At 40.4% G+C, this 23,094-nt stretch overlaps 1 protein-coding gene, 1 non-coding gene and 1 pseudogene across 3 annotated transcripts in view; all 3 read left to right on the forward strand.

The window, feature by feature from the left end:
• The window catches only part of ARMH3 (armadillo like helical domain containing 3), a 176,280-nt gene that overhangs the window by 136,888 nt on the left and 16,298 nt on the right, over positions 1-23,094 (forward strand). For both annotated transcript variants that reach the window (XM_060641678.2, XM_060641679.2), the window contains exon 24: positions 2,801-2,879. In XM_060641678.2, coding sequence (XP_060497661.1) covers positions 2,801-2,879 — 79 coding nt within the window. The remainder of the gene's footprint in view (positions 1-2,800; positions 2,880-23,094) is intronic.
• LOC132684994 (small ribosomal subunit protein uS14 pseudogene) lies at positions 13,961-15,290 on the forward strand (annotated as a pseudogene).
• Positions 15,698-15,804, forward strand: LOC132685716 (U6 spliceosomal RNA). Its single transcript, XR_009613285.1, has one exon. It is a non-coding gene; the product is annotated as a U6 spliceosomal RNA (small nuclear RNA).

The following is a 23,094-nucleotide window of genomic DNA, read 5'->3' on the forward strand; positions in this document are numbered from 1 at the left end:
CCTGAAAAAAAAAAAAAAGACCACTATAAAACCATGAAATGAATGTATTTACAGAATTCAAATTCTTTTTCCTAAAATAACTGAGATTTAACAGTAGATTGATTTGGTGACCGTGTTTTATTTTCTTAATCCTTGTTTTATTTTCTTAATCCTAGCTCTTGGATGCTAGACCCTGTGATCACACTCTACACTGGATTAACTTTAACTTGGTACTGCTGCTAGGTTTGGTGGGATTCTCAATTCTTCTCTAAACCTCCTCCCTTGTCTTCTCATTGCATTTAGGCTCCTGGTTTTCCTTTTCTGCTCCTGGACTGTTGTCATCCCTGCCAATATCCTCAAAATTTCACCTTCTGGATGAGAAAATTATTTGACCCCTACTTGGTCCAAATTCTTTCCCACTTTGGATTTAGACCAAGCTACAACCTTAACTTGCACATAACATCTGTACCCTTTTTGGTAGTCTCTGGAAAAACAAGTTACCAGAATTTTACTCTGTTCCTGACCCATTACTGTCCTGTTTGATGTATTCATTCATTGAATATTTATTGAGTACCAGCTGTGTGCCAGGCACTGTGGTAGATGTTTGACATTGCTTTATTATATAAATGTTGCAAGAATCCTCTTAAGATTTAGTCACTCTTTCGACAAACATTTATTTTATGCCTACAATGTACTATTCCTGGGTACTGTACTAAGTGCTAAGGTAGGTGTTATTCCCACTTTTTTTCCTCTGAGACATATAGCATCCCAAAAACCCAAAATAACAAATGGCCAAACCATGATTTTTTTTATTTAAGCTTTGGCTTATACTTTCATTACCCATATTAGATTAAATGGTTCAAGAATTTTATACTATCAGTAAATTATATTAAAAGAATATATTGATTTCAATTGTGCTACCATACATTCACGTGCATGTGCACTTTAATAAAGTTTTTATTTTGGAATAATTTTAGAATTATAGAAAAAGTACAAAGGTAATACATAGAGTTCTTACATGCTCCTTAACCAGGTTTCCTGCATCTTCCATTACCATGGTACATTTATTCAACACTAAGAAACTGGCAATGGTACATTACTGTTAACTAAGCTCCGTATTTTATTTGGATTTCACCAGTTTATCCATTAATGTTCTCTTTCTGTTCCAGGGTCCAGTTTAGGGTATCATGTTGCATTTAGTTGTCATGTCTCCTCAAGATCCTCTGGTCTGTGACGATTCCTCAAGTATAGTTTTTCATGACCTTGACAGTCTTTAAGGAGTACTGACCAGGTATTCTGTAGAATGCCCCCAGCCTGGTTTTGTCTCATGTTTTTCTCATGATTAGATTGAGGTTATGGATTTTGGAAGTATATAACAGAAGCAAAGTGCCCTTCTCAAAAAAGATCATACCAAAGGTTACGTGAATACCAGATTCATGCCACATGAATGTTCACCGTCTTCACTTGGCTAATAATACAGTATTTTCCAAGATTCTTTACTGTAAAGTTACCATTTTCCTCTCTTACTACTCTATTTTATTCTTTGGAAATAAGTCACTAAGTCTAGCCTGCTCTCAGTGGGAATGGGAACCTAACTCCACCTCCTAAAGGGGAGAGTATCCACACATACTATTTGAAATTGTTCTGTTAGAAAGATTTGTCTCGGGTCATGATCCCAGGGTTGTGGGATCGAACCCTGTGTCGGGCTCTATGCTAAGTGTGGAGCCTGCTTAAGATTCTCTCTCTGTGTCTCTCTCCCTCCCCCTCTTCTCCTGCCCCTCTCCCCTGCTCATGCTCTCTCTCTAAAAAAAAAGAAAGAAAGATTCATCTCTTCCCATTTATTTAATCATTTTTGTATCAATTTGGACTTATGCTAAACTCTGATCTGAAACCTGTGCTTTTTCTGCTACACGAGATAAGAAGTGACAAGGACCTATATATACACCGAAGTATTGGTTTCATGGAACTTTATTTATTTCAGATGGCAGACTTTTTTTTTTTTTTTTTTTTTTTTTTTTTAAAGAGAGGGCACTCATGGGGGAGAGAGGGGCAGGGGGAGAGAATCTTAAGCAAACTCCATGCTCAGTGTGGAGCCCCATATGGGGCCCCAATGTGGGTCGTAATCCCACGACCCTGGGATCATGACTTGAGCTGAAATCAAGAGTCGGACACTCAACCGACTGAGCCTCCCAGGCGCCCCCAGATTTCAGAGATATTTAAGAACTATATTTGATAAGACTTGGTGACCTTGAATGTGAGGGTGATGGAAAGGAAGTGTTTGAAAATGACACTCAGATTTTGAATGGCTGGAAATAACATTGTGGTTTGAAATTATTGACTAACAAGTATGAAGGTTGGTTCTAGGCTTTGATAAAGCTCAGCTTCTTCAGAGATTGTATTTAGCCTACATGTTGGTCCAGCTTTACCAAGTGCCCTGTTCTCCTAAGTCAGAGCAGAGAAAACTACTTTTCTTTCTGACTGAAACATCAGGGCCCCCTAGTGGAGAGCCCCCTGGGTCTTGTTTCTTGCCTGAAGGAGGTTTGGTTTTGTTTTTTGTTTGGTTATGAGATTTTCCCCCTGGTTCATTTGCAGAACAGAGACACTTGATTCTCCTCTTTATCTAATAAATTGTAAACACTTCTCATTTCAGAGTTATCCGTTGCCCACCATGTGACCTCATGGTCAATAAAAAGATAGTTACTCTCTGACAATCACTCCCATGTACTCACACTCTAAACCAGAGGGTACTTGGTACTTATTTTTAACTTATTTATCTGCTTCTTCCATCTGATGCCATATTAATGTTAATTCTTTTTTTCAGGGCCATCATCAATCACTTTAACCCCAAAATTGAATCCTATGCTGCTGTGAATCACATATCCCAACTGTCAGAGGAGCAGGTAAGCCACATCCCTCCCCAGAGTTGGTGGCAGGGATCAAGCAGTTGTCCTCTCTTTGATAGCAGAGGCATTCTGTGACTGAGCATCTGGTGGCAGGAGCCAGGCTGCTAAGAGCAATTAGTAAGGGATTTGTTGATAGTACTTTAAATAGAGTGCTGGCTTCTGCTTTTGTGCCATGTAAGGGGTTCATTAATTGTATAGAAGATATGTAGGTGAAAATTCGGTGAATTATTATTTTAGAGTGGGTGATAGGCATTTCTTTTTTTAATTTTAGGCAGAGAGTCATTTTTATTTTTAAAAATAAGAAATGAGAACTTAGAAATGGATAAAACTGCCAATTAGAAAAACCCTGAGTTCAGCTTAATTTGATGCTATTTGGCTTGTTAAAATATGAGCCCTCATTGGGGCAGATTTTCCTTAGTAATTGAGTTCTATTTGCCTCGAGCAGTTATTTCTGAGCAGGTTTTTCTGTGGTATGGACTGAGTTGGAGATGCAGATAGCATTATGTGTTTGTTTTCCTTGAGTCTGGCCTGATTTCCCCTTCTCCCTAAGTGCCTGCACTCGGCTCTGCATTATATAAAAGTACAGATGGGGCTTTAGCGTGGCATGGGATTGAACTTGATGTTTCAGAATGAGACTCTTGAGTTCTGTTTTTAAAAGCACCAACTGAGACATCCCATTTACACAATCTCCTTTCTTTCCTACCTGACTCCCCAGCTGGAGGGCCGGGGTAGTCATGAGTTGAGAGTAAAGGTATAAGTTCCAAACCAATAAAGTATGCTCTCCCTTTTTTGCCAGTATATCGGTGAAACCCTTCTCTGAATCTTTTGCTAGCAGAGCCAACCAGCAATGGTATGAGCGAGTGTTCCAGTGTTCCTAAAAGCTATTCAGCCAGCTCAGTGAGGCACCAGGCAAGCCTTTTCCCTAACAGGCCTCTCAGTATTCTCACCAGTGGCTCTTTCCTCAGCCAGATGGATAGGACTCTATTAGTCTGTTGTTCCCTTTGACATATTTGTTCTCTTTTGTGAGGCCAGCTGTGAGAATCCATCCTCTTATTTAAACTGCTTTTGTAAATAGCTTTCGTTTTCTTTTTTCCCCAAGTCCTGTTCTTTGATGCCACTGCTTTCTGTGAGGTACTTCAAGATGCTACCTTTTCCCTGTTGGACCAGTTCAGATTGGTTTTACTATATCATTTTTATGCAAAAGAATTCAACATCCTGAGTTTTGTATAATAAGAGAAAGGGTGACTTTCCTACCACAGTGAGCTCTGGTTAGTCTAAAAGCTTTAAAAAAAAAAAAAAAAGAAAGAAAAGAAAAAAGGAAGGCACATTTTCCCTGTCAGCCACGTGCAGTATTCATTCCCCAGCAGCTTGGGAAGGTCAGGCTGAAATCTTTCTACAGCAGTAGCAGCCACAGACCAATAATAAAAATCCATTCTGGCGCACGAGGCAATCTGGAAAAGGATGATTAGCAAGCACGTGTCCTCACCCTCCTCCAACTTCTCTCAAAGTTAAATGAAGTGATGAAAGTGCCTCTCAGAAAGAGTCCACAAGCCAGAGATGAGGTGATTTCTGTGGGGAGGGAGAGTACACAGTCCTATTCAAGAATGGAGAAGAGATAACGGCTCTGGAAGATTTACTTAGTGAGCAAGTAATTACATGCCTGCCGTTTGCAAGGTGTGGTGCTGGGTAGTGAGGATCCATGGTGAATAATCTAAGTGTAGTCCTTGCTGTCACAGAGTTTTGTACACTATCTCTCTTAGCAATCCTTTTCACTTTGGGAGTGGGGGAAGGGTGTTGCTATTCTAGGACCCTTTTCAAAACTGCCCTTAAAATAGTTGTTGCTTCTCTTCCCTAGCTGACTTTGAAGGGCTCTAAATGACAGCATTAGGATGCACTTGGTTTTATTCTTAGCACTATCAGATTAGAAGTATTTGACCGCCTTGTTAATCTCCGACATGTGTTGGAGCACTTCTCCCCCTTCACTTCTGAACATAAATGGCTCCTATCACTTAATGTTGAGTGTATTCACAGCTTCCCAAAGAGCTGGCTATGGGATCCATTTGGGCCCTGTAGTTGTTAGCAGCAAACTAAGTAGAGAGAAAAAAAATCAGGAACTTAATCCCCAAGTAGATTCTAAAGCACTCCTAGGGGCCACCTGGGTGGCTCAGTCGGTTGGGCGACCGACTTCAGCTCAGGTCGCGATCTCATGGTTTGTGAGTTCGAGCCCCCACGTCAGGTTCTGTGCTGACAGCTCAGAGCCTGGAGCCTGCTTCAGATTCTGTCTCTCCCTCTCTCTCTTCTTCTCCCCCCTTGTGTTCTATCAAAAATAAATAAACATTAAGTAAGTAAATAAATAAATAAAGTACCCCTAAAAAAAAAAAAAAAAGAAACCCAGAAGACTATGGATAGGTGTTAACTGGAATTTATAGCACTTAGTAAGACAGCAGACAAGAGAAGGCTCTTTGCTAGATCTGCCTGCCCCGCCTGCCATTTTCTTCTGGCAAGAGATTTGTGAATTTTGAGTTCCGACAGCACCCAGACACATTCCAGCCTCTGTTTGAGGCATTTCAGAGTGATATTTGTAAATTCATTATTGCTTACTGAACAAAGCCCATTCTCTTACACTGGCGCTTCTTTTCAGATTTCCAGAAGATACATGACATTTTTCTGTTACTTCTCATTGGCTTCATGGAGGGCCGAGCTTTTTAATCAGTCAATACCCTCAGTGTGACAGAATAGTTGTTCATTATCTAGTGTGATAAACTGCATGCATTGTTATAACTTTATACACATGTCACATTTGTCTAAGGTTGATGGTGAAGCTTGTTCATTTTGACTCCTTTTTGTGTATGATAAAATATACGTAAAATTTACTATTTTAACCATTATTAAGTGTAGAGTTCAGTGGCACTAAGTACATTCACATCTTTGTGCAGCCATCACCACCATCCACCTCCAGAACTTTTTCATCATTTCATACTGAAACCCCATGCCCATTAAACACCATCTGCCCGTTTCTCCTCCCCCCACCCCTGTAATCACTGTTTTACTTTCTCTCTCTATATATATATATGTCCTTTTTTTTTTTTTTTTTAATATCTGTTTATTTCTGGGAGAGCTCAAATGCGGAAAGAGTAGAGAGAGGGGGACAGGGGATCCAAAGTGGGTTCTGCACTGACAGGCTGACAGTAGCGAGCCCAATGTGGAGCTCAGACTCAGACCACGAGATCATGACCTGAGCCGAAGTAAGACACTCAACCAACTGAGCCACCCAGGTGCCCCAGTTTTTTTTTTTCTTAAAGAGGGTCCATTTTGGGGTGTCCGGCTGGCTCAGTTGGTGGAATGTGTGACTCTTGATCTTGGGGATTATAGGTTCGAGCCCCATGTGTAGAGATTACTTTTAAAAGTTTTTTTTTTTTGTTTTTTTTTTTTAACGTTTATTTATTTTTGAGACAGAGAGAGACACAGCATGAACGGGGGAGGGGCAGAGAGAGAGGGAGACACAGAATCGGAAGCAAGCTCCAGGCTCTGAGCCATCAGCCCAGAGCCCGACGCGGGGCTCGAACTCGCGGACCGCGAGATCGTGACCTGAGCCGAAGTCGGACGCTCAACCGACTGAGCCACCCAGGTGTCCCAAAAGTTTTTTTTTTTTAATTAAATCTTTTAAAAAAAAAAAAAAAAGGTCCATCTTCTTAAAATTCTTAACCAGTCTTTGACACCTCCCCACCGCCCTCCAAATTTTAAGAATCACTGGCATAGTTCCTTTAGTAGTAAGTACCTTATACTTTCCTTGTTCCTGATGCCATCAGACCTTTGAAAATGCCCATTGAAGATCTTGAGCTCTTTTTAAACTATTCACTATTTGTTTTGGTTTACAAATGCTGTGACATATTGATTTATATCAGCTCTGATTTCCTAATAGACAAGAGAGGAAGGACTTCATGGTAGAATTTTACGGAAGATTCTCTAGAGCTCTGAATATCTAGAGTACGTAGTCACAATTTAGGATTCAAGTCAAAACCTTCTCTGAGTGCCTGATTCCTTAAGCTTTTAGTCACATTCATGACCAATTTTGTGACTTTGAAATATCCCATGGGAAAGCAAATAAATGGTTGGCCCACCCTTGCTTTCTTCAGCCTTCATTCACCTATCAGTATTTTAGCATTTAGCACCTGCTCTGTGCTCAGATTATGCTAGGCATTTGAGGAATAGAGAAGTATGGTAAAGGGCCTTTGTTCTCAAAGGATGGAATAAGTTCAAGAGATGGCTTAACACAGCTTATCGATAGCTGACCAGTACTAGCAGTGGGATCTGTGAACTCCTGTTAGAGGAAGACCTTTGTAGGTTGTGGTGGTCAGGAAAGGCCATATGGAAGAGAGAAGAATTGAGTTGAGCCTTGAAAGAGCAGGGATAGGAATTGGGTCAATAGAGAGGCATAGATTGTAAAATGTACTCAAAGCGAGGACCTGAAAAGGACAGAAAGAAAGGAGAAGAGTACCAGAGTTTCTGTAACCCTTGTCCTTGGATCACAGGATATCCAGAGGCTGGATGACTTAGAAATACAATTTTGTCATTTCAATTGTCATCACAGACCCCATAACCCACAATGTACTGACTCTCTTCCCTGACCTAATTGTACTGCCTTTGATTCAATTCATAAGTGTTAATCAAAGGCCTAGTATGAGCCAGCCTCAGTGCTAGGCATGTGATAAGGCCTAATGAGCAAACCAAGCTTTTAAAAAAAATGGTAAAAAGTACATAACAAAATTTACCATCTTAACCATTTAAGTGTACAGTACACTAGTGTTGATATGTGTGCATCATTGCACTGTTGATCTCTAGAACTTTTTCATCTTGCAAAACGAAACCCCTCTCCATTGAACAACTTCCTTTCCCACCTCCTCTTCACCCCTGGCAACCACTATTCTACTTTGTTTTTCTGAGTGGGCAAACCTTTCTTGAAGCTGGTGTTCCTTTCATCCAAGTGGCTGAGGAGACTACTAGACATTTCTCTACAGGGAGGCTTAGCAATTTTCCAGGAGGATAAGCAAGGTGGTCTGCTGGCATCCCCATATGTCACAGGACCATAGGACAATGTAACCAGATTCTTAAGTTTTCTACTTTCGGAATTTTATGGAGTTTTACCTCCCATTATCTCTTTAAGTCTCCACTCTCACTGTGGGCTTTGGATTTTGGACTCAGAGGAGGCACGAATAATATTGTATATTGCAAGAGGTATCTTTAAAAGTATCGTGACAAAGCAAAGAATATAACTTATTTATAGGATTAGATTAAAGTAAATTAGGGAAAAGAGATGCTTCACATCTGAAGGTTACATTGGAAGCTAGTATACCTATTAGTAATCTTTCTAAACCTTTTTGATTTTCTCCTGATCCTAAGATGAGAGCCACTACAAATAAATGCTAGGCATTGAGAAATCCTAGTGAAATCTTGGGGTGCCGGCGGGGGCTCAGTCGGTTGAGCATCGACCTTGGCTCAGGTCATGATCTCACGGTTTATGTATGAGCCAGCTCTAGCACATTACTAGTTGTTGAGGAGCATTGGGAGAAGCAGGCTGTAAAGTTGTGAGGCAGGACTTTCTGAGCAGGGAGTGAGTGTAGCTCACTTTCCCCATGAGAGCCACTGATAGAAAGTTCTCCCCAGGACAGTTGAGATCTCTGAGTATTCCACTCTGAGAGTCCCTGTGATGTTTTTTCATCTTAGAGTAGGGCCTTAACCACCATGGAAAGCAGCCTTGACGGAGACACCTGCTGGAGACCTAAGATTTAGGATTCCTATGATGATAGCCATGACTCAGTTTCCTGTTGTTTTTCCACAACAGCCTGTAGTTTTGCACTGCCTCTCTATAACCCTGAGCGATGGTTGCTGTGTGAACTCTTACTGAGTGCAAACATGCGACACAGCATTGGCTGTCTGAGACCCTGCCTTCCTTGTTGCCTTTGTTTAGACTCCAGCTGAATGTTGACCTGTTTGGCAGAAAAAAAGTTCAATATGAGTTGTTTGTTAACTGGATCCACTAAAACAGGAAAGACAGAGTCAGTGGAAGAAGGATTTTCTTACAAGCTGCTTAACCTCGGAAATCAACTTTATGTTATATAGGGCATCTTAAGAAGGTCCAGATAAGAGGATAAGCTGATGATGTGCTGCCAGGATGGCCGTGGTCTCACTTGGACCAGGAGGTGGGCTTCACTGCCAGAGAAAGGGGAGACAGTATCTTGGATTTTAAGAGGACACAAATAGATAAAAGGAAAGGAAAAGCTAGTAGTTCTTGAGCTGGGCACTTTTATATAGGTTATTTGCTTCATTGTTGTATCAACTATTTGGGATAGGTACAGCTATCTTATAGATGAGGGTGCTAATGAGGCTAAGTAATTTGTCCATGGTCACACAGCTGTTAGTGCAAAGCCATAATGTGAACATAAGTCTGTCTGACACTGAAGTCTGAGCTCCTTCCACTTCATCAGGCCAAGGCATGTGTGACAGCTTGAGCTTGCCAGGTATTCTGAAGGAAGGTGGAGGGAGAAGCAGAGACAGTGCAGATAATAGGGCTCATTCCTGGGGGCGTGGGAAAAGGCCCTGGTTTGGGAAGAGACCGTTCAGTTGAGGAAGGAAAGTACTGAACAGGGGCCTGGAGAGTTTGCCTGTCAGCCAGACAGAAATGCCTGAGTAGAGGCTTCTGGCACAGTATGATAACTTTATAAATGAGGAAAGAGTCTCTTTATTCCATCAAACATGTCAGCAAAGTTACTGTGAGAAATAAAGCTTTTCCACAGACCAAAGGCGACTTAAAAAAAATAAAAAGATTTTTTTGTAATAGACAATATATTTATATGGGTCAAAATCTAAAAGCATACTGAATTTTAATTGTTTTTAAAGTAGTAGTTCCATTTTGTTAAAACAACAACAAAACAAAGACTCTCAAAATTAATGTCCCACAGCCAAGCTAGATGAATGTAGAGGTCACTGGTAAAGAGCTCAGCTTATTATTCATCTCTGCCACTGACAGCATTTTCTCCAATTAAATATGAATTGTGAAATGTGCATTACATGAACTTCTGGTCTTCCTCAGTCAGGCTTCACTGCCACTGAAGTTTCATTGGCAGCGAATAGAGGAATAGTGTTGGAGCTTGTAGGAATTGCAGTATTTGTCAGCTTTTCCAGAGGTTACAGGGGACAGCAGCCCTTGCTTTCTTGGTTTAATCTAAGAAGGATCCTTTATTCCAATTATTAAATGAGAGTGTACAAGTAAGACTTCCCCCTTTGGTTTGTTTTTTGGTCACCTCTTTCCTCCCAAATAGATCTCCCGGGAACTTTTATTTCCACTGCAACCCTTTCCTCAGGAGGTAGCTCAAAACTCTATAAGGTGTGCTAGAAAGAGCACGGTTTGCCACTGTGGTAACATCAGAGGCCTCAAGTGTTGCCATGCAAACTTACCTCTTCTAAGTTGTGCTAACGGGAAATGTTTTTGGTGGGTACCATAACAGTACTTCGACTGTTCGCAGTGATAACTGCACAAAGGAGGTTGCAGTCTTAAAAATGACCCACTCAACTAGAAGGGAAACTGTGGATAGCTCACAACTAGGATTTCTGGTAAAGAATTCTGTCTTTTAGGGAGGGATAGATCCGTGAGTCCTGGCAGGGAGGCAGAGACCCCATGTCACAGTGCTCGTGAGTTAGGAGCAGAGATGATGTTTTCTCTCTCCCTCCGTGATATGTTTCCAAAGAAAGACACCTCAGGTGGGAAGGACAGACACACTTGCCTCTTGGGTTGAACGGGGAGGAGTGGCCTGCCTATAATAAGCCACAGAGAAGGAGAACGCCTGATGCAATACTTGTGTGTCATGATTCCCCCACCTTCATTTCCTTGGCTGCCTCTTAGTGTGATTGCGTGCCTTGCTTGTGGAGGGAAAGGGCCTGGGCACTGGGCACACTGGATCTGTAATTAGTGCAAAGAAAAGCGTTACAAGGGCTGTCTAGGGCTTCAGCCAAATAAAGTCAGGGAGGTGGGGGCAACTGCCCAGGGAAATTAAAGAAAGTCACTGTCACCACTCCTTTAACCAGCTGATGGCCTCTCACTAATCACCACTGTGAGGTTCATTATCTGATCCACCTTGCTGAAGGGCAGAGCCAGTCTGTCAGATCAATAAATCTCAGGGTAGTGGAAAGCCCTTTGGTAGCAGGCTTGAAAGACATGGATGGGACTGGGAGAATTGGCCAACTTATATTGGTTTTGAAATTGAGTTTAATCCTGAAGTATAGGAGATGAAAATAGAAAAAAAGGGGAGAAACTTCTACGTATTATATGCAAGGTAGCTGTATAGAGGAAACAGTTACCTTTTAAAAGGCATCATCTTTTTTAGCCTAAGAGATTTGTTCACCTTTTGGATCCTTGTTTCCAAACAATTATATTGGATAATTGTGCCCTGGAGAGATATCCAGGTTATCCTAGATAGAAAGTCACTGTAAGCACACAGTAGAGGGAGAAGTGCTCACTCAATAGAGTCTGTGATTTTTGTTACCAGGCTGTTACTTGTTCTAGTTCCTGGGCTTGTCTAGTTGGCTTGTTTTCTTTTTTTCAGCCGCTTTGAGCTAAAGTGTTTTTAAAAACAACCAATCCTTGCCTCTCAAGGAAACCCTCAAGAACCTCCTTTGGTCTAAGAATTCTCTGATTTTGAGTGTCTTTGGTTAGAGCAGTAAGACAAGGAATATGTGCTCTAGCCTCAAGTTCCCCAGAGTAATTTCCTTCGGTGCAACAAGTATAGAAGTATCTGCTATGTGCCAAGCCAGGGGCTATAAAAATGCAAAGATTGTGCCTGCCTTGAAGACTTCACAGTGTAAGAATCAGCGTCACTACTTCTTGGTTAGACCTTTGCCTGTGTAGACCTCACTCAGCTGATGTATGCGGCATGCTTGCAGCAGCCCCACTTGACCTTGTATAAACCTAAGGACAGATAAAACCTCCCTGGTCTCCTTGTACCCTAGAGAAATATTGCCTCAGAAATCCATAAGTGGTTGGCCAGTGACCCTTATTTAGAATGAGTTTCCACAAGGAGAGCCATGATCATTTCATATCTTTATCCTTGCCTCAGTTTCACTAAAAAGGCAAGAATCAGAACCTTCATTAGATTGGTAAAGACAGGAAGGACCCTATAAACCCCCAAGCTTGGCAAATTATTGAGTTTGTCAGAAGGTCCAGGTAAGTACAGCCACTTATAAAAACCTCATGTAGCTAGTGTCCACTTGAAAAGTATTCCAGACACTGTTGATTGCCACCCAGAGCCCATTTGTCTGTCTGTCTGTCTGTCTGTCTATTCTTTTTATTTTGTAGGGGGGAAGAGCATAGAGAAGGGGCAGAAAGAGGGAGAGAGAAAATCCTAGGCAAACTCCACATACAGCACAGAGCCCGACACAGGGCCCCTGAAATCATGACTTGAGCCAAAATCAAGAGTCAGAAATCAAGAGTTGAAATCAAGCCACACAGGTGCCCTTGCCCAGAGTCCATTGAATTTGTCAGGGAGGATTTCAAGGAGTGGAGGAGTGGAAAGGAGGAGCACAATGAGGAGAATCCTTGGCATTGTCAAAATACTGAGAATTCCTAACTTAGTTACTTGCCACCAGTCTGAATCATTCTTGCCCCAACCAAAAATGGAATAGTAATACCAAAAAAAGACATAAGCTTACTGCCATAGTTGTACATCTTTTTTTTTTTAATTAAAATTTTTTAAGAGAAAGAGAGCATACAAATGGGAGAGAAGGGCAGAAGAGGGAGAGAGATAGAAAGAGAGAGGGGGAATCTTAAACAGGCTCCACCCTCAGTGTGGAGCCTGATGTGGGGCTCGATCCCACAACCCTAGGATCATGACCTGAGCTGAAATCAAGAGTTGGGCCCTCAACCAACTGAGCCACCCAGGTGCCCCCGTCTTTTTTGTTTTTAATCTAGTCATGATTTACTGAATTTTTAAAAACTTTATTGAGGTATACTTGACATAATATATATCATGCAAATACATATATCCACTATCCACCCCACCCCCACAACATGTAGAACATGTCCATCCCTGCAAAAAGTTCTCCTTTGTGGTCAGTCTTAACCATGAGTCTGGGCCCTAATCAACCACCAGTGTCTTTTCTGTGTGCTCTTTTGTGTCTGAGATTCATCTATATTATGACACTCTTAGGTATTTACTGAAAGAGAAATGAAACTATGTCCACTCAAAGACTTGTACACAAGTGTTTATAGTAGCATTATTCATAATAACTAAAAACTAGAAACAACCTAAATGTCCATTAGCAACTGAATAGATTAAAAAATGTGATACATCCATATAATGGAGTATTACTCCTCCATAAAACAGAATAAAGTACTGATACATGCTGCAATATGGATGACTCTTGAAAACATATGCTAAGTGAAAGAAGCCACACACAAAGACCCAAAGGATTCCATTTATTTGAAATGTCCAGAATAGACACATCTATAAAGACAGAAAATACATTAGTGGTTACCCATGGCTAGGGTTGGGAAACAGAATGGGGAATGGCTGCTAATGGGTACAAGGTTTTTTGAAGGGCTGATGAAAATGTTCTAAGTTTAGATCATAGTGATAGTTGTACAACCATGTGAATACACTAGAAGTATTAAGGGGCGCCTGGGTGACTCAGTCGTTTGATTATCCGACTTCGGCTCAGGTCATGATCTCGCTGTTCGTGAGTTCGAGTCCTGTGTTGGGCTCTGTGCTCACAGCTCAGAGCCTGGAGCCTGCTTTGGATTCTGTGTCTCCCTCTCTCCCTGCCCCTCCCCTGCTCATGCCCTGTCTCTTATCTCTCTCTCAAAAATAAACAAACATTAAAAAAAATTTTAAGCATTGAATTGTATACTTTAAATGAGTTAATTTTATGGTATATAAATTATATCTCAATAAAGATCTTTTTTAAAAAATGCCAAACCATTTTCAAAAATGTTGTACCATTTTTCATTCCAACTGACAATGAGTAAGAGTTTTAGCCACTCCATATTCTTGTCACACTTGGAATTGTCTTTTTAATTTTACTTATTCTATGGGTATGCAGTGTTCTCATTATACTACATACATTACAATTTTAAAAATTAGTATTGTGTTTTGCCTTGTCACATGCAAGATGTGTCACATCCAAAATGGGTCACCAGCAGCTCTCCTAGAGCCATTTGAGGAAATTTGGCCAGGGTTCTTGTTCTGTTCAAACCCACATGGTCTGATCCAGAAACACAGCCTCGATATGTGCCGGCTGTATTTTCATCAGTGCACAAAGGATATATGCTTCATTAAGTTGGGTTAAGTGAACTTCCTTGAATGGGTCATCCGAGATACCTACCTGATGGTGGATATCTAAGAGACCTAGCTTAAAGCTAACTCATTTTACATAAAATAAAAATACTGCAGTTATGGTTCTTAAAAAAAATAAATAACTTACTATCAATTTTATTTTGCATTATGACGAGTGATGTTGAGCAGTTGTCATTTGCTTACTGGACATTATATATCTTTTGTGAAGTGTCCAGACTATTTGGTTATTTAAAAAATCGGTGGGTGCCTCGGTGGCCCAGTTAGTTAAAGTGTCAGACTCTTGATTTTGGCTCAAGTCATGATCCCACACGGTTAGTGAGATCGAGCCTGCCCGGTGTGAGTCTGTGCACTGACAGCACAGAGCCTGCTTGGGATTCTCTCCCCCTCTCCGTCCCTCCCCCACTGTGCACACACTCTCTTTCTCAAAGTAAATAAATACTTGAATTTGAAAATCCGTTCATTTGTCTTGTGTGTGTGTTATTTAAGAGTTTTTGTGTATTCTGGATGCAAGTTCTTTGTCATATATATTTATTGCAAATATTTTCTCCTAGTCTATGGCTTGCCTTTTGCATTGTCTGAATGATGTTTTTTAAAGTCGAGACATTTTAATGAAGACCTGTGTATATCTATTTAGTTAGTTAGTACTTACTTAAAGTTTCTTTATTTTGAGAGAGAGAGAAGGAGAGAGCAAACACAAGCAGGTGAGTGGCAGGGAGAGAGGGAGAAAGAGAATCTCAAGCACTGGGATCCACACTGGGAGCACAGAGCCTGATGTGGGGCTCAAACACGCCAAGTGTGAGATCGTGACCTGAGCCAAAATCAAGAGTTGGATGCTTAACTTACTGAGCCACCCAGGCTCCCCTAATAACAACTAATTTTAATTTAATTCAACATTCATGAAGATAAATTTATTAATCTTTGTAATGATTTGTGCTTTTGTGTTTTATTTAGTAAATCTTTGCCTACTCCTAGCTGTGAAATTTTTCACCTATATTTTCCTCTGTAAGTTTTATACTTCTAGCTTTCACATTTAGTTCCATGATCCATTTCACGTTATTATTTTTTTTTTTAAATAATCTCTATGTTCAATGTGGGGCTCAAACTCAAGACCCCAAGATCAAGAGTCACATGCTCTACTGACTGAGACAGCCAGGCACTCCTCTGCCTTTTTTTTACATTGATACTTTTATATGGTGTGTGATGAGTAAATGTTCATTCTACCCCCCTCCACCCCCTACCTCACATATCCAGTTGTTCCACCGTTGTTGTTGAAAAGACTGTTCTCTCTCCTATTGAAGTGCCTTGGCACATTTGTAAAAAATCAATTGACCATATATATGCGGGTTCTGTTCCTTTGGTCTGCATGTCTAAATTTATGCCCTATATTGTTTAGATTATTGTAAGTCTGTAGTAAATCTCAAAGTCGGGTAATATTAGTCCTTTAATTTTGTTCTTTTTAAAACTTGTTTTGTGCTTGCTTTGGCAGCACACATGCTAAAACTGGAACGATACAGAGAAGATTAGCACAGCCCCTCCGCAAAGATGACACGCAAATTCAGGACGAATTCCATATTTTTACTAGAAAAAAAGTTGTTTTGGATATTCTAGGGTCCCTTGCCCTTCCATTTAAAGATGAGCTTGTCGCGGGGTGCCTGGGTGGCTCAGGCGGTTAAGCCTCTGACTTCAGCTCAGGTCACGATCTCACGGTCCGTGAGTTCGAGCCCCGCATCGGGCTCTGGGCTGATGGCTCAGAGCCTGGAGCCTGCTTCCGATTCTGTGTCTCCCTCTCTCTCTGCCCCTCCCCCGTTCATGCTCTGTCTCTCTCTGTCTCAAAAATAAATTAAAATAAATAAATAAATAAATAAATAAAAAATAAAGATGAGCTTGTCGGGGCGCCTGGGTGGCTCAGTCGGTTGAGTGTCCGACTTTGGCTCAGGTCATGATCTCACAGCTCGTGAGTTCGAGCCCCGCGTTGGGCTCTGTGCTGGCAGCTCAGAGCCTGGACCCTGCTTCAAATTCTGTGTCTCCCTCTCTCTCTGCTCCTCCTCGGCTCATGCTCTGTCTCTCTCTCCTTCAAAAACAAATAAAAACATTAAAAAAAAAAAAAAAAAAAGATGAGCTTGTCCATTTCTACAGAAAAAGCCTGCTAAAATTTTGATTGGAATTGCATTGACTCTAGAACCCCAAGATCAAGAGTTATATTCTCTACCACCAGCCAGCCAGGCGCCCCTGGATTTTCTCTTTATTCTGATATAGAATTACAGTGATTGATTTTTAATATTAACTTAACCTTACATTCCTGGGATAAACCCCTCTTGATCATGATAATAGTATTTATTTTATGTGTTACAGAATTTGAATTGCTAATATTTTGTAGATTATTTTTGCATCAGTATTTATGAGGGATGTTAGGTCCATAGTTTTCTTGTGATGTCTTTGTCTGGTTTTAATACTAGAGTAATGTTACCCTATAAAATAAGTTGGGGTGTAGCAGGATTCTCTCACAGAGAGTTGTGACACTGAGGCTTTTCTTTCCAGGAAGTAACTTTATTCCTGCTGGCACTGCTCAGTTGGGTTCCTACCTGAAGAACTGAGCCCCGAATGTCACGTGGCATAGTTTTTAATATATTTTTTACTTTCCTTAATGTGTTTTTTACTTTTTTATCTCCCATATATGGTAACATGATTAAGTGGTCTCATGTTACAAGGTCATGTTTGTGTTATCATGGGATGTTATCATGTTTGCATATAACCAGGTTGCCTTGAGGTTTTTTTTTTTTCCTTTTCCTTTTCTTCTTTTTTTTCAATAGGGAGGAGACCCTACCACAGGAGCATATTCCTTCCTTTCTCTATTTTTATTTTATTTTTATTTTATTTTATTTTATTTTATTTTATTTATTTTTTCTTTCTCCATTTTTTAAAAAAGAGTTTGTGTAGGGAAAAAAAAGGTTTACGTAGGATTGGTATTATTTCTTGCTTAATGATTAATAGAATTAACCATTGAGGGCATCCAGGCCTAGAGTTTTCCTTGTGAAGAATTTTTTTTTAATTAAAAAATTTTTTTTTAATGTTTATTCAATTTTTTAGAGTGAGAGAGACAGAGTGCAAGTTGGGGAGGGGCAGAGAGAGAGAGGGAGACACAGAATCTGAAGCAAACTTCAGGCTCAAGCTGTCAGCATAGAGACCGTTGTGGGGCTCGAACTCCCGAACCATGAGATCATGACCTGAGCTGAAGTTCAGTGCCCCAAGTGCCCCAAGAATGTTTTTGTTAAGTTTATTTATTTATTTTGAGAAAGAGAGCAGGGGAGGGGCAGAGAGAGAGGGAGAGAGAGAGAATCCCAAGCAGGCTCCACGCTGTCAGCACAGACCCCGATGTGGAGCTCCACCCCGTGAACCAAGAGACCATGACCTGAGCCGAAATTAAGAGTCAGACGTTCAACTGACTGAGCCACCCTAGGCACCCCTGTGAGAAGAATTTTTTACCTAAAATTTTATTATGAAAAATTATATAGCAAATACTGATAAAACCACCTAGATTCTGTCATTTACCATATTTTTTCACATATCTGATCCATAGGATGGCGCTCCATCAATCTATTTTATTTTTTTATGCATTTCAAAGTAAAATAGCATATATCAGTATACTTCTGTGGGAAGCATTTTAATTAATTCAGCTTTTTTAATAGACTTAGGAATAGTCAAGTCTCCTACTTGTTCTTGGGCCAGTTTTAGTAATTTGTGTCTTCAGGAATATGGATTGTTAAATTTATTGGTAAAATTTGTTCATGTATATCCTTTTTTCTTTTTTTTTAATGTTTATTTTATTTATTTTTTTTTTAATTTTTTTTTTTTAACGTTTATTTTATTTTTGAGACAGAGAGAGACAGAGCATGAACGGGGGAGGGTCACAGAGAGAGGGAGACACAGAATCTGAAACAGGCTCCAGGCTCTGAGCTGTCGGCACAGAACCCGATGCGGGGCTCGAACTCACAGACCGTGAGATCGTGACCTGAGCCAAAGTCAGATGCTTAACCGACCAAGCCACCCAGGCGCCCCTATTTTATTTATTTTTGAGAGAGACAGTGAGAGCATGCAAGTGGGGAAGGAGCAGAGAGAGGGAGACAGAGAATACCAAGCAGGCTCCATGCTGTCAGTGCAGAGCCCAGTGTGGGGCTGAAACTCCCGAACCATGAGTTCATGACCCAAGCTGAGATCAAGAGTCAATGCTTAACCACCTGAGCCACCCAGCCGCCCCTATCCTTTTTTCTTTTAAATGCCTGTAAGATTTATCATTCATGATGAATAATGTGTATGTTTCCTCTCTTATTCCTGACCAGTCTGGCTGTAGGCTTATCAATTTTATTAATCTTTCCAGAGAATTAGTTTTTAGTTTCATTCATTTTCTGTTATTTTTGTGTTTTCTATTTCTTTGATTTATATGATTATCTTTGTTATTTCCTTCTGTTTGCTTTGGTTTAATTTGCTCTTCTTTTTCTAATTTCTTAAGGTAGAAACTTAGATAACTAATTTTAATTCTTTTTTTTTTTTTAAGTTTATTTATTTTGAGAGATAGTGTGAGCGGGGAGGGACAGAGAGAGAGGGAGAAACCCATGCAGGCTCCTCACTGACAGTGCACAGACCATGCAGGGCTTGAGCTCATGAAACTGTGAGATCGTGACATGAGCTGAAACCAAGAGTCAGATGCTTAACCAACTGAGCCACCCAGGCACCCATCTTATTTTCTAATATAAAAATTTAGTGCTATAAATTTCCCCTCTGTTAGCAACATCCTACAAATTTTGGTTAGTTGTGTTTTCATTTTCATTCACTTCACAGTATTTTCTCATATCTTTAGTGATATTTAGAAATATGTTGTTTTGAGAGACTTAGGTGGCTCAGCTGGTTGAGCGTCTGACTTCAGCTCAGTCATGATCTTACAGTTCATGAGTTCGAGCCCTGCATCATGCTCCATGCTGACAATGTGGAGTCTGCTTGGGTTTCTCTGTCACCTTCTCTCTCTGCCCCTCCTCCACTCATGCTGTCTCTCTCTCAAAACAAATAAAAATAAATTAAATAAAAAAATAGAAATGTGTTGTTTTGTTTCTATTATTTGGGGATTTTTTTTTTTTAATGTTCTTTTATTTTTGATAGAGAGAGAGAGACAGGGCACAAGAGCCGGGAAGGGGCAGAGAAGGGAGGGAGACAGAGGATCCAAAATGGGTTCTGCACTGACAGCAGAGTCTGATGCAAGACTCAAACTCACAAACTGTGAGATTATGACCTGAGCCAAAGTCAGACACTTAACCAACTGAGCCACCCAGGTGCCCCTATTTGGGGATTTTTTTTTTTTAATTAAAAAAAAATTTTTTTTAATGTTTATTTTTGAGACAGGGACAGATTGTGAGCTGGGAGGGGCAGAGAGAGAGGGAGACACAGAATCTGAAACAGGCTCCAGGCTCCAAGGCATCAGCACAGAGTCCGACATGGGGCCCGAACTCACAAACCATAAGATCGTGACCTGTGACCTGAGCCAAAGTGGGACGCTTAACCGACTGAGCTACTCAGGCGCCCCAGGGGATTTTTTTCTTTTTAATGCTTATTTATTTTTTAGAGAGAGAGACAGAGAGCCAGTGGGGGAGGGACAGAGAGAAAGGGTAACAGAGGATCCGAAATGGGTTCTGTGCTGACAGCAGAGAGCCTGATGCGGGGTTTGAACTTGCAAACTGGGAGATCATGACCTGAGCTGAAGTCGGATGCTTAACTCACTGAACTACCCAGGTGCCCCTGGGGATGTTTTTTTGTTTTTTTGTTTTTTTTGTTTTTTTTTTAATTTTTATTTATTTTGAGAGAGAGAGAGAGAAAGAGAGAGTACACATGCACACGAGTAGGGAAAGGGCAGAGAGACAGAGAAAATCCCAAGTGGGCTCCATGCTCAGTGGGGAGACAGATTTGGTGCTCTATCTCATGGCCTTGAGATCACAACCTGAACCATAATAACCAAGAGTTGGTTCCTTAACCGACTGAGCTACCCAGGTTCCCCTTGGGGATTTTCCAGATAAATTTCTGTTACTGATTTCTTATTTTTAATATACTTTTTTTAATGTTTATTTTTGAGAGACAGAGACAGAGTGTGAGCGGGGCAGGGTTAGAGAGGGAGGGAGACACAGAATCTGAAGCAGTCTCCAGCCTCTGAGCTGTCATCACAGAACCAGATGCAGGGCTCAAACTGACTGACTTCAAGATTATGACCTGAGCCAAAGTCGGTTGCTCAACCCACTGAGCCCCCCGGGTGCCCCTCTGTTATTAATTTCTTACTTAATTCTTTGGTAGACAGAAAATATACTCCATGTGATTGATTTCAGTCCTTCTAAATTTATTGAGATTTGTTTTATGGTCTAGCATATGCTCTATGTTGTTGAATGTTCCTGTGTGCATTTTTTTATTTTTGAGAGAGATTGTGCACATGTCGGGGAGAGGGGCAGAGGGAGAGAGACAGAGAGAGAGAGAGAATCTTAAGCAGTCTCTATGTTCAACACAGAGCCAGATTCGGGGCTTGATCTCACAACCCTGGAATCATGACTTGAGCTGAAATCAAGAGTTAGGTACTCAACCGACTGAGCCACTCAGGCTCCCCAATTCTGTGTGCATTTTAAAAGAATGTATACTTTGCTGTTATTGAATAGAATGTTCTATAAATGACTTTAGGTCAGTTTGGTTGGTAATGTTTAAATCTTCTGTCCTCACTGATTTTCAGTCTAATCGTTTTATCAGTTATGAGGAGTATTGAAACTTACAGCTGTAATAGTAGACTTTTCTATTTCTTCCTTTAGTTCTGTCAGTTATGCTTCATCCAGAATTTTGAAACTGTCTTATTAGGTATATATATATGTATATGTATATGTATATGTATATGTATATGTATATGTATATGTATATATATATAGATGTATATGTATATGTATATATATATATACATCTATATATATATATATAATTGTCTCTGTAATTAACTGACCCCTTTATCATTACAAAATTTCTCTCTTCTGATAATATTCCTTGTTTTTTTTTTTTTTTTAATTTTTTTTTTTTTTAACATTTCTTTTTGAGACAGTGAAGAGACAGAGCATGAACGGGGGAGGGTCAGAGAGAGGGAGACACAGAATCTGAAACAGGCTCCAGGCTCTGAGCTGTCAGCACAGAGCCTGACGCGGGGCTCGAACTCACGGACCGCGAGATCACGACCTGAGCTGAAGTTGGCCGCTTAACCGACTGAGCCACCCAGGCGCCCCTAATATTCCTTGTTTTGAAGTCTCCTTTTTCAGATGTTAGTATAGCAATTCTACTTTAATTAGTGTCTTCAGAAGCATATTTTTGTCCATCTTTTCACTTTCAACCTATCTGTGTCTTTATATTTTAGGTGAATTTATTTTATTTTATTTTAAGTTTATTATTATTTTTTTTTTAATTTTTTTTAACGTTTATTTATTTTTGAGACAGAGAGAGACAGAGCATGAACGGGGGAGGGTCAGAGAGGGAGACACAGAATCTGAAACAGGCTCCAGGCTCTGAGCTGTCAGCACAGAGCCCGACGTGGGGCTTGAACTCACGGACCGCGAGATCATGACCTGAGCCGAAGTCGGCAGCTTAACCGACTGAGCCACCCAGGCGCTCCTTAAGTTTATTATTTTAAGAGAGATCAAGAATCCTAGCCAGGCCCTGAACTGAGGGTGCGGAGCCTGATGTGGGGCTTGAACTCATGGAACTGTGAGATCATGACCTGAACTTAGGTGAATTTCTTTTATTTAAAAAAAAGTTTTTTTTAAGTTTCTTTATTTTTGAGACAGAGAAAGAGAGAGAGAAGAGAGAGAGGGAAACAGAGTGTGAGTGGCAGAGGGGCAGAGAGAGAGGGAGACCCAGAATCCAAAGCAGGCTCCAGGTTCTGAGCTATTAGCACAGAGCCTGACACGGGCTTGAACTCATGAACTGGAGCTCATGACCTGAGCTAAAGTTGGATGCTTAACCGACTGAACCACCCAGGTGCCTCTAGGTGAATTTCTTTTAGACAACCCATAGTTGGGTCTTAATTTTATGTCTAGTCTGACAATCTTTGTCTTTTAATTGAAGTGTTACACTTAATTTATATGTCAATATAACTATGTTAAAATCTCCTGTATTGGTTTTTTTTTTTCTTCTTTTTCTCCCATCTGTTCTTTATTCATTTTTTTATGTTCTGCCTTCTTTTGGATTAACTGGATATCTTTTAGTATTACATTTTATGTCCACTATTGACTTTTTTAGCTATACCTCTTCATTTTATTTTTTTAGTGGTTGCTTTTTAACCTATCACAATTTACCTTCAAAATAATGTCCTATGATTTCATGTAACATTTAATAACCTTGCAATCATGTATTTCCATTTGTCCCCTCCTGTCCTTTGTACTCGTGTTGTCATACATTTTTCTTCTAGGTTTTATACATTTCACAATACATTGCTATTATTATTTAAGAAAAAAAAAATTTTAACGTTAATTTATTTTTGAGAGACAGAGAGAGACAGGGGAGGGGCAGAGAGAGAGGGAGACACAGAGTCCGAAGCAGGCTTCGGGCTCCAAGCTGTCAGCATAGAACCCAACGTGGGGCTCGAACTCACAGACCACAAGTTCATGACCTGAACTGAAGTCGGATGCGTAACCGACTAAGACACCCAGGTGCCCCTATTATTAATTTTATTTAAACAGGAGAAGAAAACCAAGTTTAACAGCGGACATTAAGTATATGGGGGAGCCCACACAGACATGGAAATTCCCACATTACTATTATTTTTTGCTTTAAAGAGTCAGTTATCTTTTTCCTCATTTTTTTTAATG

This window comes from Panthera onca, chromosome D2 (genome assembly GCF_046562875.1).
Source record: "Panthera onca isolate mPanOnc1 chromosome D2, mPanOnc1 haplotype 2, whole genome shotgun sequence".
Classification (NCBI taxonomy): Eukaryota; Metazoa; Chordata; class Mammalia; order Carnivora; family Felidae; genus Panthera; species Panthera onca.